The sequence below is a fragment of the Scedosporium apiospermum genome (genome assembly GCF_000732125.1).
Source record: "Scedosporium apiospermum strain IHEM 14462 chromosome Unknown SEQ_SAPIO_0092, whole genome shotgun sequence".
NCBI lineage: Eukaryota > Fungi > Ascomycota > Sordariomycetes > Microascales > Microascaceae > Scedosporium > Scedosporium apiospermum.
In genome coordinates, this window is record NW_015971793.1 from 19415 (window position 1) to 36189 (window position 16775).

Genomic DNA, 16775 nt, shown 5'->3' on the forward strand with positions numbered 1-16775 from the left:
AGCTCGAAACGGACCATCTTCACCACCACCACATCAGCCTCTTTCGTCGATCCGCAATCCACAATGTCTGCAGCTCAACTACTCAACCCCAAGGCCGAATCCAGAGTGCGTTGAATGCCCGCCTTCATTCGTCTGCGTCATCGTGCATGGCATTTTGCTAACGAGCTTCGTTGTAGAGGCGGGGTGAAGCTCTCCAAGTGAACATCAGTGCCGGCGAGGGTCTGCAAAATGTCCTCAAGTCTAACCTCGGCCCTCTGGGTACGATAAAAATGTAAGGAGGATAGCTACTACTCTATTTCCAGCCCTTGCTAACAATTATGTGCTGTAGGCTCGTTGACGGTGCCGGTCAGGTATGGCAGGACGAGATGTGGCGAGAAAGGGGGGGATATCGCATACTGACAAATTCAATAGATCAAGCTCACAAAGGACGGAAACGTGCTACTCCGAGAGATGCAAATCAAGAACCCGACGGCTGTGATGATTGCGCGAGCTGCCACTGCTCAGGACGATATTTGCGGAGATGGAACAACCTCAGTTGTCTTGCTCGTCGGTGAGCTTCTGAAGCAGGCTGAAAGGCACATTTCCGAAGGATTGCACCCGCGAATCATTACCGATGGTTTCGAGATTGCCAAGAACGAGTCGCTCAAGGTGTGCATCACCGTTTCCCCATAACACCATGACAGGTCGAAGAAGGCTAACATATCCCAGTTCCTTGATAAGTTCAAGCTCCCTCGAGAAATCGACCGCGAGCTACTCTGCAACGTCGCCAGGACCGCCCTCGCTACCAAGCTCAACTCGAGCCTCGCCACTAAGCTTACCCCTGATATCGTGGATGCCGTGCTCGCCATCTACCAGGCCCCTGCCAAGCCCGACCTCCACATGATTGAGATTATGAAGATGCAGCACCGGACCGCCTCCGACACTCAACTTATCCGTGGTCTCGCCCTCGACCACGGTGCACGACATCCCGATATGCCCAAGAGGGTGGAGAACGCCTATATCCTGACCCTCAACGTCAGCTTAGAATATGAGAAAACCGAGATCAACTCTAGCTTCTTCTACTCCAGCGCCGAGCAGAGGGAAAAGCTAGTTGAGAGCGAGCGCCGATTCGTCGATGACAAGCTGAAGAAGATTGTTGACCTGAAGAAGCGCGTGTGTGGAAACGACCCCAAGAAGAACTTTGTCATTATTAACCAGAAGGGCATCGATCCCCTATCCCTTGATGTTCTCGCCAAGAACGGTATCCTCGCCCTCAGGAGAGCCAAGAGGCGGAACATGGAGCGTTTACAGCTTGTGTGCGGCGGTATCGCGCAAAACAGTGCCGATGACCTTACGCCCGAGGTCCTTGGCTGGGCTGGTCTCGTGTATGAGCAGACTCTCGGCGAGGAGAAGTATACGTTTATCGAGGAAGTCAAGGATCCCAAGTCCGTTACCCTCCTCATCAAGGGCCCCAACCAACACACCATCACCCAAGTTACCGATGCCGTCCGAGACGGTTTGAGGAGCGTGTACAACACCATTGTTGATAAGAGCGTCGTCCCCGGTGGTGGTGCTTTCCAGGTGGCATGCGCGGCTCACCTCAAGAGCGACAAGTTCTCCAAGACCGTCAAGGGTAAGGCCAAGTGGGGTGTGGCTGCCTTTGCCGATGCGCTACTCGTTATTCCTAAGACGTTGGCGGCGAATGCCGGTCATGATATTCAGGATGCCTGTAAGTTAATCTACGATACAACCCCAATCCACCTATTTCTCATGCTAACCCATCTATCACCTGCAGTGGCGTCACTCCAGGACGAGTATGCGGACGGCAATGTTGTTGGCCTCGATCTTATTACCGGCGAGCCTATGGACCCCGAGCTTGAGGGTATTTACGACTCCTTCCGAGTGCTACGGAACTGCATCGCCTCCAGCTCTAGTATTGCCGCCAATCTTTTGCTCTGTGACGAAATACTCAAGGCAAGGCAGATGGGTAGACAAGGTGGCCCTGGTGGCATCGATGCTCCGGGTGATTCTATGTGAGGGAACGGTAAAAAATAGTATAGTGAACATTGAAGGTTTCTAGCATTAGGCGTCCATAGGTTAAACCTTGAAATAATACCTAGAGATTGCTTGGGATAGATAACCAACGCTTCCACGACTTGTGTCTGTGCCTCGGCCAGGAACCGTGAAGTAATCGATCAAATTGGTCTATGTACAGCTGAGTTTCATTTAAAATTTCCAAGATTTCCTCATAGAGTTGTTGGAAGCGTGAACTATGGACCAGGGACGTGGATGTGACCGAGTATGCATTTGCCCCTCCAAACGCTCCCGATAAGATAAACCCCACCACCGCAAACACAAAAAATTGTTGCCCCACCACGACAAACTCGCCTCTCGAGCAGTCGCAAAACAACGGCAGCTTGAATAGATATGGCAGACTACGACAGCGACTCCGACATAGGAGAGTTTACCGAGACGACGACTCTTCTCGGGTATGTCTCGAAGGATCCTGCCGATGATTCAATCAGTCGGTTAGGTGGTCAGCCAGTAAGTAATTTATTTCCCTCCAAAACCTCACAGCGCGCCCAATAATGAACGAGCCTGGAACATTTCCTGACCCGCACAGGAATGGCTAGATCCCAAGACGCCTCCCTCAGCGGCCCTCGCCCGCTGCGCCGCTTGCGGTGACATGATGTCCCTCCTCCTCCAACTCAACGGCGAACTCCCTGACAAATTCCCCGGCCACGAACGGCGGCTCTTCCTCTTCGGCTGTCGCAAGCCCAAGTGTCGCCGGAAAGCAGGTAGCATCCGCGGCCTGAGAAGCGTCCGCGTATCCAAAGAAGCTGCCGAAAAGGCCCGGACCGAAGCGGAGGCGACAAGGAAGGCTGCCGAGGAGAAGAGAAAGAGAGAAGAGGCGGCGGCGGCGGAGAAGGCGAAGCAGCCTGGGCTGGGGGAGACGCTTTTCGGGACGAAGGGGCTTGGGGGTGGTGCTGGTGCGAATCCGTTCGCTGCGGGGGGTGGGAATGCGAATCCCTTTTCGAGTGGTGGTGGTCTAGTTGCTGCGAATCCTTTCTCTAGTGCTCCGAAAGAAGTTGTAACGCCTGCCGATGTCGAGAAAGCGGCGGCGGAGCTTCCGAAGACTTTTGCCGAGACGTTGTCGTTGAATAATCCCCAGGCGCAGAAACCGCAGTCGCTTCCCTCGCCGCCGGAGCCTTGGCCGACTGAGGTTCCAGGCGCTTATCCTACACTCTATCTCGTCGACGTCGACTATGAAACTCTCGACCCGACACCGTCGACCATACCGGCCAACGCAAGGATGGAAATCGACAGCTCTGAAGGTGGCGGCGCCTCTGCGTCCGCTAAGGATGACTTCGAGTCCGCCATGGACGCTACTTTCCAGAAGTTTGCCGATCGCATGGCCCAAAACCCCGAGCAGGTCATCCGGTACGAGTTTGCTGGCGCGCCGCTACTGTACAGCAAGGACGACGAGGTTGCCAAGGCTCTGGGTGGCCGGTCAGGCATGCCGAGGTGCAAAGGGTGTGGTGGGGAGAGAACGTTTGAGCTGCAGCTTACGCCGCATGCCATTACGGAACTGGAGGAGGATGACATGAGCTTGGAGGGGATGGATTGGGGGACGATAATTATGGGGGTTTGCGCGAAGGATTGCCAGGCGTATGGGGTTGAAGATGGGCAGGTGGGATATCTAGAGGAATGGGTTGGTGTCCAGTGGGAGGAGTTGGTGAAATAAGCACTTGAGCTGAGTCGGCAAAGGACTACAAACGGCTACGACGGACATGGCGTTCAAGCCTATGACGAAAAGTTTAAAAAGAAACATGAAATGACATAAATTGTAATCGTCAAGAACCCTTCGTTACTTTTTCATAGCGTTCCCTACGTTTTTATCCCCTCTAACCAGGCGCCTAAGCCGTCAAAGCATCCTCCCACGACCTCTTAATCACCCTCGAGAACATATCAACGCTAACATCCTCCCTAATCTCCGCCTTCTGAGCCTCGTTATCAGGGTTGCTAGGCACCTTGACGTTATCACCCTCGATCGTCCACTCGCACACCTCGCCGACGAACTTCTTGGTAGCCTCGAGATTGAGGCCCAACCACGCCTGCAGGTTCGCCAGGCCGACCTCCCTAAAGGCCTGCGAGACGAGGTGGGCGATGCGGTGCCTGATGATGTCCTCGAAGCCGTTGATGTCGGCGATGAGGTCGGCGCAGATGTCGTTGCCGTTGAGAGAAGACCAGAACCGCTCGTACTGGGCGCCCTCGAGGGCCGAGTTGAGGTCGCGGAGGGTCGTCACGGCCTCGTCGAGCTCGGAGCTGGCGGCCGTGGAGGGGTTGATGAGGTGGAGGGCGAGGGAGAATTGTGGGGAGGGGAACTGCGTCATGGCTTTGACGAGGATGTTGCTGACGACTTCATCTTTTAGGCGGTCGGGGTTGAGCTGGTATCTGTTTATTGGAAAAGGCCCCAAGTTAGCCTATATTTTATTCTTTAAAAAATAGTCGAAAATTCGGCGTAAAAAAGAGCTTGGGCGTTTCTCTAACCCGCTCCCCAAAGCGCCCTTCGGCGCAATCCTGGAATTTTTTACTTACAGCTTCAACAGCGTCCTGTTGGCATTGCAATCGCAGAATTTCTCCTCACATTGGTCGCCAAGATAAGCCTCCAGCGTACCCACAGCCTCGGGGTTATACCTCTCGAGGCCGTTGATAATGCTGGAAATGTGTTCGGGCCTCTCCGGGGGATCTTCGCCGTTCATGATTGCGGTCGCGATACAGGGATATTGATATGGGAGTTTGTGGAAGTTTTCTCGACTTGGAGGGATGGTGGGGTTCGCCGATTGTGGTTGTGCACTGGAAAGACCCGACTGCGGTTTGAGGCTAGTGAGGTGTGCCCAGTGGCTTGGCCGGGGTATCGGATATTTGTAATTCCGGCGCAGATTCAAAGCTTTAGTGACCATGGACATGAATCACGTGACTTCGCGTGGCTTTCGAGCTCAATCGCCCCTGATGCCTAGGAGTGATCTTGAACCTCCTAGCTGACGAGCTCTCAATCAGAGCCGGAGGTTGGGCGGGTATCTTAATTTTATTTTCTCTCCCAAATGCCCGTAGAATTTCATGTTTGTGGAATTTCTTGGCCTCACTACCTTGATGCCTCGTTATCCTTGATAGAGGCTCAACTGACTCTCAGACCAGTCCATCTCTCGCCCAGCCGTTGGCGCGAACATGTCGAGTCCCGCGAAGAGGAGAAAGCTGGATTCCGGGGATAAGAAGTCATCCGTACCGTCAAGGGGTTTGGAATACTTCTTTTCCAAACAGAGACAGGGTAATTCCTCATCAAGCGCCGAGGTGACACCTACCGTCTCATCAACAACAGCGCAAAGCGATGAAGACTTCGCGCGGAAACTCCAAGCTGAATTCGACCGGGAAGCCTTGCAATTATCCCAGAACAGTAACGACGTAGTAACTAAGCAACCGTCTAATGATTCCGCGAACGATGAAGGACCACCCCAGCTTTCGGTGGACAGGCCGAATGATGAAGCGAAATCTCCTCCGAAAAAGGTCGCAAGTACTCTGATGCTGCAGGCTTCGGGGATCACCGAGGACACCGTTTCTTCAACTATTCCCCTCGATGAAAGTCCGTTCACATTTGAGCCGGCCAAGTACCTCCCTAGACTCCAGGAGAGTTGGGCGGGCCAGGGAGGACAGGCCTCTTACGCATTGCTCACGAGGTGCTTCGTCCTCGTCAATGCTACTTCAAGTCGGATTAAAATCGTCGATACATTAGTCAATTGTGTAAGGTTGATTATTGAGGGTGACCCATCCAGTCTTTTGCCTGCAGTATGCTATCTCTATCCTTGACCATCCGTGTTAACCATCATTCTGATCTTGGGCGTCAGGTTTGGCTGGCAACGAATGCGATTTCACCGCCTTACATATCGCTAGAGTTAGGCCTTGGGGGATCCGCCATCTCGAAAGCACTTAAACAAGTCTGCGGCCTAGACAACAGGACTCTCAGGAGCATTTACAACAAGTATGGAGATGCTGGGGACGTCGCCTTCGAAGCGAAGAAGAAACAGAGCTTCACTTTGAGAAAGCCGAAGCCACTCACTATCAAGGGCGTCTATCAATCCTTGGTTAAGATCGCCTCTACGCAAGGCCAAGGCAGCGCCGAGGGCAAGCAGCGAATTGTAGATCGCCTCCTGCAAGATGCGCGTGGAGGAGAAGAGAGCCGTTATATCGTTCGGACGCTCTGCCAACATGTAAGTTATCGTCTCGTGAGCGAAGAGCGTGTGCGGCGTAAGCAATCTGACAACATGCCAGCTGCGAATTGGTGCGGTCAAAACTACGATGCTAATTGCATTGTCTCGAGCCTTCCTCCTCTCGAAGCCACCAAACGCGGGTTTCGAAGTTAGAGACCCAAAGGAGATGGGCAAGTTGAAGAAAGAAGAGGTGGCCGAGATATGGGGTCGTGGGGAAGAGATAGTAAAGGCGTGTTTCGCAAGGAGACCAAACTACAACGATCTAGTCCCGGCCCTACTAGAAGTTGGGGTTTGTGAGGAGCTTCTTCTCCGCTGTTGCATCACGCTACATGTTCCTCTCCGACCTATGTTGGGTAGCATCACGAGAGATCTTTCCGACATGTTGACCAAGTTACAGGGACGGGACTTTGCGTGTGAGTTCAAGTACGACGGGCAAAGAGCCCAAGTGCATTGCGACAAAAACGGCAAAGTGTCTATCTTTTCGCGACATCTCGAGCTGATGACGGACAAATACCCTGATCTAGTCGCACTAATTCCTCGGATACGTGGGGATGGTGTTGACAGCTTCATCATGGAGGGCGAAGTTGTGGCGGTGGACTCTGCGACTGGAGAGTTGAAAAACTTCCAGACGCTAACGAACCGAGCGAGGAAGGACGTTGAGATCGGGTCGATCTCAATACAGGTCTGCCTTTTCGCCTTTGATCTCATGTACATCAACGGGGAGCCGCTACTTAATCGACCGTTCCGTGAGCGGCGAGAGCTGCTCCGCTCGTTATTCATCGAAGTTCCCAATAGGTTTACATGGGTCAAGAGCCTGGACGCGACCTCCCAGGACTCAGAAGCCGTGCTGGAATTCTTCAAGAGCGCGATTGAGAACAAATGCGAAGGGATAATGGTGAAGGTGCTTGATAACCTTTCGACACTACCCAATGACGTTGACACTATGGGCGTCGATGCCTCCGAACCCGCCGCTGTGTCCGAACCCACGGCAGCCAAAGCTCTTCCTTCAAACGGCTCGAATGGAAAGAAGAAGGGAAAAGGCAAAGCACCAGATGAAGAGGAAAAGAAAGCAAAGACGCGGCGGAAGCCTGTCCTCGCCACATATGAACCCGATAAACGGCTCGACTCGTGGCTCAAGGTGAAGAAGGACTATCATGCCAGTTTCGAAACCCTCGACCTTATACCAATCGGCGGTTGGCATGGCCAAGGCCGGAAGGCGAAATGGTGGTCACCTATTCTTCTCGCCGTCCGAAATGACGAAACCGGGTCTCTCGAGGCAGTCTGCAAGTGTATGTCGGGATTCACCGACGCCTTCTACAAGGCGAACCGCGAGTTCTACGACGATGGGGAGTTGACCGGCGAGAGGAATAATACGAGTACCCATCGGTCTGGATTTATTGAGTACTCTGGTCCGGAACCGGACATATGGTTCGAGCCGCAAGAGGTGTGGGAGACAGCGTTTGCGGACATCACGCTGAGTCCGACTTATACGGCGGCGCTTGGACTGATAAGTGATGAGAGAGGGCTGAGTTTACGATTTCCACGGTTCATGAAGAAGAGGGAGGATAAAGGTATTGAAGAAGCGAGCACGAACGAGTTTCTGGCGGCATTGTATAGAAAGCAGGAAGCTAGACCGCCTGCCGAGGCCTCGACGCCGGCAGAAGAAGCAGAAGATCAAGAATAGAATTGAACTTCCTCGTGTGCCCTACGACTAGTCTAATCATCACAGAGCGGCAACTCTTCCATTCCCTCTCAAGAACAGATCACTGAGTCGCTCTGTGGCTTATCTGCCAGGGCCGACTTCCTGACCATCAAACGTGCAATGAGGCAGGGATGTAAACCAACTTGCCGCAATAATCAACACAATCATGGACAACGAATGAAATCGTTCAAAGTCATAAACCCAAGTTGTGGTCGTATAAGTTCCGCGGGAACGCGCCTCCCTTGTTTTGAGAATGGCGGGCGCGTGTGTATGTGTTATATATGAAAACTTGAGTCTGGATTCTCAACGTCTCAGGGAAGCTCAAGTGGTCGAACGGGGACGCACTGCTTACAAACTACTTCCGCAAGGCGCCGGCGTGGAACCCGGTCTGGTCAAACCTTGAGACGTGGAGGATTGGGAACTGGGGAGGGAGAAGTGGGAATTCTTTTTTTGCTATATTAATATTTTGCTATATTAGAGATTCTTTTTTCTTCTTCCCTCCCTACGAGAGGGATTCTCGAGTTCTTCTTCGGGGCTCTGTTGAGGCTGTGATGTTCTCTTGGGGACCTGGGAGGCGAGGGGTGAGACTTGGAGAGGTTGTCGGTTCGAAACTAGTTGAGGGCATGTGCATAATTTTTTTTCCCACCTGGCGTATCGCCCTCCGACCCTCTTGCCATCACCGGCTTGCATTCATTTTCTGTGCTATTAAGCTGAATATCGTGATTGATCCCATGAACAACAGCCCGTTGTAAAACTAGTTTTCACCACTTAGCTGCGAGATAGCTCGATGGGCCCAGTGCTGGGATTGCTCACCGCTTTGCGCGAGACGGCTCGCTCCTCTTGGTCAGCACGAGCCTCGACGAAAAGACGCCTGAGGTTCGGAAGGCTCGCCTGTAAATTTGTCAGATTGTTTTGCTACCGAAATGGGCTATCGGAATCACAAACCATTTGATGTTCTCCCCTGAGATGTATCTACTTTATCTGGCCTTGCTTGACGACGATGCGACAAGACTCAGACTAAGACTGAGGCAAGTCGAGGCCAGGTGGCTTATCGGGGCTTATGTCATCAAAACCTCCCTCCTTTCCCGCCATTCAATACCATTGCTCTCCTCGAATGCAAGGAGACTGAATGTGGGGAGCCTAGGCCCGTCCAATATCCAATACAATACAGCGCAACGTCCAAGCTTCAATAAACTTGGGATCTCTTGAGACCTAACCGCCGCAATCTTGTCAGAGCAGGCCAGATCGCCGAGCTGTCTGCGCCTTGCGAAATACCTCTCCAGCTATTCAAACCGAGCTGGAGGTCTTGAACTACCCGCATCACTACTGCCCCTCCGACCCTAGACCACCAAAGCCCCTTTAAGAACGATGGCGGTAAATCGGATCCAGAAGGCTTTCGCCGTTCCTAGGAAGGGCGAGACTTTTGAGCTGAGGGCGGGACTAGTCTCGCAGTATGCCTGGGAACGAAAGGAGTCCATTCAGAAGACCATCATGGCGATGACGCTAGGGAAGGATGTCTCCGCGCTGTTCCCCGATGTGCTGAAGAACATTGCGACGGGTGACCTGGACCAGAAGAAACTCGTCTATCTATACCTGATGTATGTATATCCAGTTTTATCTTGAAGCCGTCTCCTCCTATCCACCCCAACTGTTGGATGACTGCTAACCACTCTTCTCTCTCGTGTAGGAACTATGCCAAATCACACCCCGATCTCTGTATTCTTGCCGTCAACACATTCGTCCAAGACGCGGAAGACCCGAACCCCCTGATACGAGCTTTAGCCATACGGACGATGGGATGCATTAGGGTAGATAAGATGGTAGACTACATGGAGGAACCCCTTCGCAAGACGTTACGAGACGAGTCGCCCTACGTTCGGAAAACCGCCGCCATCTGCGTCGCCAAACTGTTCGATCTAAACCCAACTATGTGTATAGAAAACGGGTTCCTCGAAACACTCCAGGAATTGATCGGAGACCCCAACCCTATGGTCGTTGCCAACTGCGTCCAGGCGCTCTCGGAGATCTACGAAACCGCCCCCGAAACTCGAGCCCTCGTCATCACACCCAACACTCTGAAGAAGCTTTTGCTGGCACTTAACGAGTGTACGGAATGGGGAAGGGTGACGCTATTGACAACCCTCGCGTCGTACCCTGCGCGCGACGTGAAGGAGTCGGAGCACATTTGCGAAAGGGTGGCGCCGCAGTTCCAGCACGTGAACCCCAGCGTCGTCTTGGCCGCCGTGAAGGTTGTATTTATGCATATGAGGATCATTAACGCTGATCTCGTTCGTCAATATCTCAAAAAGATGGCTCCTCCTCTTGGTAAGCTGCTTCTACATTTGATGGAAGAACAAGAGCGCTCTAAATTTAACTAACACTCCTAGTCACCCTCGTCTCCTCCGCCCCTGAAGTACAATACGTCGCTCTCCGAAACATCGACCTCCTTTTGCAAGCCAAGCCCGACATTCTTAGCAAGGAAATGCGAGTCTTTTTCTGCAAATACAACGATCCGCCCTACGTCAAGCTCCAGAAGCTCGAAATCATGGTCAGGATAGCCAACGAGAAGAACTGCGACCAGCTGTTGGCGGAATTGAAGGAGTATGCGCTAGAAGTCGACATGGACTTTGTGCGACGTGCGGTCAAGGCTATCGGACAGGTTGCCATCAAGATCGAGAGTGCCAGCGAGAAGTGCGTGAACACTCTCCTAGATCTTATATCCACCAAGGTCAACTATGTGGTCCAGGAGGTAGTTGTCGTGATCAAGGATATTCTCCGGAAGTATCCAGGATACGAGGGTGTCATTCCTACTCTTTGCAAGTATATCGACGAGCTTGACGAGCCTAATGCCCGTGGGTCGTTGATTTGGATCGTTGGCGAGTATGCGGAGAAGATTAGCAACGCGGATGAGATTCTGTCGAGCTTCGCCGATGGCTTTATGGAGGAGTTTACACAGGTATGTTTTTTTTCCTTCCCCCAGTTTGGCTGGGAAATAGTAGCTAACACGTTGTAGACACAACTGCAAATCCTTACTGCAGTTGTAAAGCTGTTCCTCAAGAAGCCTGCAGGCAACCAGGCCCTCGTACAGAAGGTGCTCCAAGCGGCGACGGCGGAGAACGATAACCCTGATATCAGGGACAGGGCATATGTCTACTGGCGCCTTCTGTCTGGCGATCTTGACGTTGCAAAGGTACGTAACGGACAGTCTCTGATCCCTATTTCCCATTCCGTACACCCCTAACTCAATCCAATGTAGAATATTGTTCTCTCGCAGAAGCCGGCAATCTCAACTACAATTGCCAGTCTCCCTCCCGCATTACTCGAGCAATTGCTGGGCGAACTCTCCACACTAGCGTCGGTGTACCACAAGCCTCCCGAGTCCTTCGTCGGCAAGGGTCGTTTCGGCGCAGACGAGATCCAGCGTGCCGCCATCCAAGAGCAACGGCAAAACGCAGCCGAAAACCCCATCGCCGCCTCAGTGGCCGCCGTCGCGTCCGCCAACGGCGCCGCCCAGAACAACGTCGAGAACCTCCTCGATATCGACTTTGACGGCGCGGCGCCAGCTTCGCAAGAACCGAGCAGCAATGCGGGCGGCGCTTCGAGTAGCAGCATGGCGGATATGATGGGCTTGTTCGATGCGCCGCCCGCGGCGTCTTCGTCGTCGCCTGCCGCGGGCGGCGCAAGTGGTGGTATGGCTGATCTTATGAACGGGTTCGCGGGGCTCGATTTCGGGGCTAGCACGTCGAGCCAACCGTTGCCGGCAGCGATGCAGCTTGCTCAGCAGTCTGGTTCGCAGCCAGCGAAGCCACCGGCACAGCAGAATGATAGCGAGGATCTTCTTGGTCTCTTGTAGATGGCATATAGAGAGAGCGCAAGGAAGAAAGATGAGAGATAGGGGGAGAAAAGCGGGAGTCTGGCATGTTTAGAATCCGGAGAGATTCAAAAACGGTAGGCAAAGTTGCAATGATTCAAGATTATGAGAGTGAGGGGCATCAATACCCCTATCCCTAGGCAGCATACACATACAGACGTTGCCTTACACTGCCTATTTAAACTGTTGAAATCTTCAAGCGGAAAATTCTCATAGAATCGTGGTAATCGTGAAAACCCCATTATCTTCGTACAGTCTCTCAGCGCTCACCCTGTAAAGTCCCCTTCTTCGTTTCCGCTCTCGCCGACGCCCCTGACTTTACACCATCCCATTCGTCGCATTTTCTCTCTGGTACTCTTCGGCGGTCTGGCACCTCGCCGTCCACGCGTGGATCTTTCCGATTTCCTCCTTCAGCGCGGCATTGACAAGGCGATGGCGCTTCAGCGAGTTGAGGCCAGTGAACTGAGGGGATACGATGAGAGCTTTGAAGGATTGACCGCAGCCGCCTGTATTCATCGTCAAATAAAGCAGCTACCGTCAGTCCGTTGTTTTCTTGAGAAAACGCGCAATGAAGGAGGGGTTTGTGATGCGATGCGATGGAGGGGTGGCTGCTTTTTTTTATTTTATGAGAACGAACCGGAGATGTCTGTGACCTCGACATATACGGCGCCGAGGCGCTCGATGAGGGCATCCTTGAGGGATATTTCTGTTACGGAGGGGTCGCCCATTGTTTCTTTGTCTTTTCGAGGGTGGTGAGAGAGAGCGGTTTAAGTGACGATCGTGGGATAAATGTGAACATGAAAAGAAGATGAGACAATCGAGTCTTTTTCTAAAGGGTTCATTAGATTGATTAGATATCAAGTGAGCTCCTTCCTCAATGATGAAGAATGAGTACAAAAGACAGTGATTTTGATTTGAAAAAGACACTGTGTGTCAACATTTCATGAGGAAAGAGCGACTTCGAACTCGCCTGTCTAAAAATCATACCAAGTCCAGGCAGAAAGACTAAAGAGCCAAAAGTCGACAGCTGATTTGACCAAAAAATAGGAACAGAATTACTTTCCCCCAAAGCTCTTGCATTTATTTTTGCCAAAAGTGAGGAGTAGCACATGGGGAGAGGGCTAGCTAGGAGCTTGAACTTGGCCAGAGACGCAAACGCTAGAGCCTGGACGTCGACGATTGTTTCTCGCACCTCCAGGCTCAACGCTTCTTTTTCTTCTTCGTCTTGGTATCTTCGTACTTCGGGGTTCGAAAAGGATAACCTACAAAGGCAGAAGAGGTTGTCGAGAGAGCTTAGCGCAAGGCAATTCTCGACAATGGGTTCTAAGGGTCGCGAGTGGAGCGGGATCGAGGTGCGGTCGCCGGCTTTTACGCAGTTGGTCGTCAAGTCGATGAGAGAGCTGTATGTGCGCAATTCGAGTCAATCTACTCTTCCCCCCCTTCAGGCTCGGTGGGGCGCTACATAAATATAAGGAGCCTCTCCTGGCTAACTTTGAATGCAAAGATTTCCCGAGGAACTGGCTGACAGGACCTGGGACAACGTCGGTCTCCTCCTCGACAACGTCGAGGTGCCAGAAGACCCTCCCACGGCGCCCCTTGTCCTTCTTACAAACGACCTCACGTACTCGGTCGCCGAAGAAGCCATCAGCCTCGGTGTCAGCGTCATCATTAGCTACCGTAAGAGGATCCTATCTATTTCTGTTTCTTCCAGCTTCTACTACTAACAGATCTATCCAGACCCCATCATCTTCCGCCCCCTCAAGTCCCTAACCTGCGCCGACCCCCAACAAGCAACCCTCCTCCGCCTCGCCAGCAAGCGCATAGCAGTCTACTGTCCGCACACGGCCCTCGACGCCAGCCCCCGCGGCATCAACGCCTGGCTCGCCGAAACCGTCGAATACGCCGCCAAGCAAACCGCCGACGCCGGCGAATCCTCCGATCTAACCGCCACGCGCCAAGTCCTCCGCCCTATCGCCACCCCGCCAGAGGGTAACGAAGAGGCTGGCTACGGCATGGCCACGACGCTGAGCAAGGAGGTCCCCGCCGCGAAGATCATCAAGGGCGTCGGGAGGCTGCTCGGCGGCTTTAGGCATCTGCATCTCGTGCAGCCGGCGGGATGTGATTTGGCGCACGCGACGGTTACCAAGGTTGCCGTTTGTGCGGGGTCCGGGGCCGATGTGCTGAGGGGATCGGACGCGGAGTTGTGGATCACGGGGGAGATGAGCCATCATGATGCTTTGAGGGCGGCGCAGGAGGGGAGGATCGTGGTGACGACGTATCATAGTAATACGGAGAGGAGGTTCTTGGAACATAGGTTGAGGTCGGCGCTTGAGGAGAAGTTGCAGGAGACGGAGGCGGAGGCGGAGGTATTTGTTAGCCAGGTCGACAAGGATCCGTTTAGGGTCGTTGATATTGAGGCGTTGTAGTTATATTTCGTGTGAAAGAGTGTTGCACGAAGCCAGCCTCGATGAAGTCGGCGTCGGGGAATAAATTGCATGTCTCCGTCATTTCGCATCCCCGATTATAAGCTTCGAAGAATTCCGTGCTTTTTTTTTATGCTCGTTCCAAGGCCTTTCTAGTGCCGTTTGCCCATATTTTCATGAGCTACCTTGAGAGCTTGCTGCGCTGCTGCTCTCTTCATCGCTGCCGCTCCACCCGACAATCGCATCGCCCTCCTCGAGCAACTTACCCACATCATCACCGCCCAGCCCCTTCTCCGCCCATACCTGTAGTAACCGCCTCGGCATCTCCCAGGCCTTCCTCGCCTCTTCCGCCCTCCCCTCCTCGATGAGAGCGCGTAATTTTGGAGGCAACGCGACCACCTCGGCGGCGAGTTGTCGCGTCCTCTCCCTGCGGCGAATCGACTCTTCATCCAGCGGAACACCGTCGGCAGGTTTCGGCACCGACATCCGTAACTTGTCTCGAATCTCCGACGCTTGTGTGTAGATTTGGGCAATCTTGGGATCGAGCATTGAAGCCATGGGCGTAAGAGGATCCATGTTATCGCGCATCTAGCTCCCCTCAGGAGGTCAGCTTCCACCATTGTCTTGCCCAAGGCCGGTAAAAACGAAAGAATAAGGAAAGAACTCACCTTCCGGATCGTCTCCGTCGCCGCAATAAGCTTGCTATAATTATCATAAACTAACGCCTTCTTCTCGGCATCCAACGCCCGCACCTCCCCCAACACCCTCGTGTACAACCTCAACAACTCCTCCAGCCCACACTCGGCCAACTTCTTGTCCACCCACACCTTCGCGTCGAACCCTTCCGCGTCGATCTCGGACGGCGGCACCTCAGACGTCTTCGAATCCTCGTTAGGCACGGTGTTGGGCGTCCCGGCCGCGCGTCGAAGGTTATAGTACTCGCGTAGAGCGGTCCGGTTGCGCTTCGAGGAGGCGGCGGAGGCTTGGTTCGGCGGGGGAGGAGTGTGTGGCGGTTGGGGGGAGGCGAGGGGGCCTGGGTGGAGGGAGTCGATGGAGGGGCGGGCGGAGGTTGATGTTGGTGTGTTCATGCCGGAGTGGGTGCGGCGGAGGGGGGTGGAGGGGTCCCGCGGGGAGGCAATGGTGGACATGGCGGGTGGTATTTGGGGAGGAAGGTCGAGCTTTGGAGATGGAGATAGAGAGTAGAGGAGTCGAGGGTGTGGCTGTCGGAAGGAGTGGGACTGAGGTTGACGTATTCGTGGATTGGAGCTGACGAGAGCTTCGAGATTCTTCAAGGAACACGGACTTTAGAATTTAGGGGATCTTGGCTGGCACTGGACGCGTGTTGTCATTGGCGTTGGTTGACAACAGCCCAGATTGGTGGATCCGCAAGGTTACAGTGCTAGTTAGTGGCTGGGACGCCCCTGAAGAACACTCACTAAAAACACTAATGCCCACTAGGACCCACTGAAATTATCAAGTACCACTCACTTCAATGTTCAGTTCCTTCAGCATCAGCTTCTTCTCATCTCAACTCAATATAAACTGACTCGAGGAGCCCCCAACTTCACCTGGACACCATCCCCCATCACCACAACCACCAAAGCAAAGAAGAAAAATTCCATAAAATACAACAGAATAAGACGGCCATGTCCCTCCCAGCTCAACTAACAGCCTCCCTCCAATCCACCTCCTTCCCCCTCCCCTCCCAAACCCTCATATCAACCCTCCTCGCCTCCCACCCCCAACCCACCCTCCCCCGCCTCCTCGCCCAAACAAAATCCCACCTCCTAACCTCCAACCTAACAACCCCATCCCTCCTCGACCCTTCCGTCCCAATCTTCCCCGCTCCCCTCCTCTCCCCCGAAACTCGCGAAGCCCGCCTCCCCCACGACGTCCCCGCCCAGATCGTCGACATCGAGGACCTCTCGCGCTCGCGCTGGGAACAGGTCGAGGAGCTTGAGAGGATCGAACGAGGGGAGATGACGAAGGGGAGGGCTGTTGTTAGGGTGGACGAGCAAGCTGCGGAGGGCGAGGAAGGGGAGGCGAGGACCGCGCAGGGAGGAGGAGGAGCTGCGGTCGCCAAGGCGAAGAGGAATGCGACGCATAGGGTTGTGCTGCAAGATCGTTCGGGACGGAAAGTGTTTGGACTTGAGCTCACGAGAATGGAGAGGTTGGGCATTGGCGTTACGAGGATTGGAGAGAAGGTCGTCGTGAGGAAGGGGGCTGTTGTTGCGAGGGGGAGTATTTTGCTTGAGCCGGCGACTTGTACGTTTTTGGGTGGTTATATCGAGAGTGAGGAGAAGAAGTGGGTTGGGGAGCGGTTGAAGGTGCTGAGGGAGGCTGTTGGAGCGACGGATGCGCGTTGAAGATACCACATGATAGGCCATGCTACGAGGATGACGACGACATCGACGACGACGATTCACGACGGAGTCTTACGAGGGGATACACATAGAGCCATGAGCAATCACAACATCGAGGTCCATCATGAAACAGATAACAAGAAATGTCCATTTTTATTTACCGAAGTTCAG

At 53.5% G+C, this 16775-nt stretch overlaps 7 protein-coding genes and 1 pseudogene across 7 annotated transcripts; 5 read left to right on the forward strand and 3 right to left on the reverse strand.

The window, feature by feature from the left end:
• Positions 1-63: 63 nt before the first annotated feature.
• SAPIO_CDS4391 (uncharacterized protein) lies at positions 64-3724 on the forward strand (the record flags this gene model as incomplete). The annotated part of the gene is made up of 8 exons (XM_016786950.1): positions 64-105; positions 177-271; positions 329-350; positions 412-648; positions 709-1708; positions 1775-2002; positions 2405-2523; positions 2603-3724. The coding sequence occupies 8 exons, from the start codon at positions 64-66 to the stop codon at positions 3722-3724; spliced, it is 2865 nt and encodes a 954-aa protein (XP_016643295.1).
• Positions 3725-3896: 172 nt separating this feature from the next.
• SAPIO_CDS4392 (Eukaryotic translation initiation factor 3 subunit K) lies at positions 3897-4742 on the reverse strand (the record flags this gene model as incomplete). Its single annotated transcript, XM_016786951.1, has 2 exons — positions 3897-4434; positions 4579-4742. 2 exons carry the CDS (start codon positions 4740-4742, stop codon positions 3897-3899), a joined length of 702 nt encoding a protein of 233 aa, XP_016643296.1.
• A 466-nt stretch (positions 4743-5208) lies between these two features.
• SAPIO_CDS4393 (DNA ligase) lies at positions 5209-7929 on the forward strand (the record flags this gene model as incomplete). The annotated part of the gene is made up of 3 exons (XM_016786952.1): positions 5209-5757; positions 5883-6282; positions 6356-7929. 3 exons carry the CDS (start codon positions 5209-5211, stop codon positions 7927-7929), a joined length of 2523 nt encoding a protein of 840 aa, XP_016643297.1.
• Positions 7930-9315: 1386 nt separating this feature from the next.
• On the forward strand, positions 9316-11800 carry SAPIO_CDS4394 (AP-1 complex subunit beta-1; the record flags this gene model as incomplete). Its single annotated transcript, XM_016786953.1, has 5 exons — positions 9316-9545; positions 9635-10272; positions 10335-10903; positions 10961-11137; positions 11204-11800. The coding sequence occupies 5 exons, from the start codon at positions 9316-9318 to the stop codon at positions 11798-11800; spliced, it is 2211 nt and encodes a 736-aa protein (XP_016643298.1).
• A 336-nt stretch (positions 11801-12136) lies between these two features.
• SAPIO_CDS4395 (uncharacterized protein) lies at positions 12137-12546 on the reverse strand (the record flags this gene model as incomplete). The annotated part of the gene is made up of 2 exons (XM_016786954.1): positions 12137-12324; positions 12456-12546. The coding sequence occupies 2 exons, from the start codon at positions 12544-12546 to the stop codon at positions 12137-12139; spliced, it is 279 nt and encodes a 92-aa protein (XP_016643299.1).
• A 588-nt stretch (positions 12547-13134) lies between these two features.
• Positions 13135-14244, forward strand: SAPIO_CDS4396 (uncharacterized protein; the record flags this gene model as incomplete). The annotated part of the gene is made up of 3 exons (XM_016786955.1): positions 13135-13220; positions 13323-13495; positions 13556-14244. The coding sequence occupies 3 exons, from the start codon at positions 13135-13137 to the stop codon at positions 14242-14244; spliced, it is 948 nt and encodes a 315-aa protein (XP_016643300.1).
• Positions 14245-14415: 171 nt separating this feature from the next.
• On the reverse strand, positions 14416-15389 carry SAPIO_CDS4397 (Uncharacterized protein; the record flags this gene model as incomplete). The annotated part of the gene is made up of 2 exons (XM_016786956.1): positions 14416-14829; positions 14910-15389. 2 exons carry the CDS (start codon positions 15387-15389, stop codon positions 14416-14418), a joined length of 894 nt encoding a protein of 297 aa, XP_016643301.1.
• A 498-nt stretch (positions 15390-15887) lies between these two features.
• SAPIO_CDS4398 lies at positions 15888-16607 on the forward strand (annotated as a pseudogene; the record flags this gene model as incomplete).
• Positions 16608-16775: the final 168 nt, after the last annotated feature.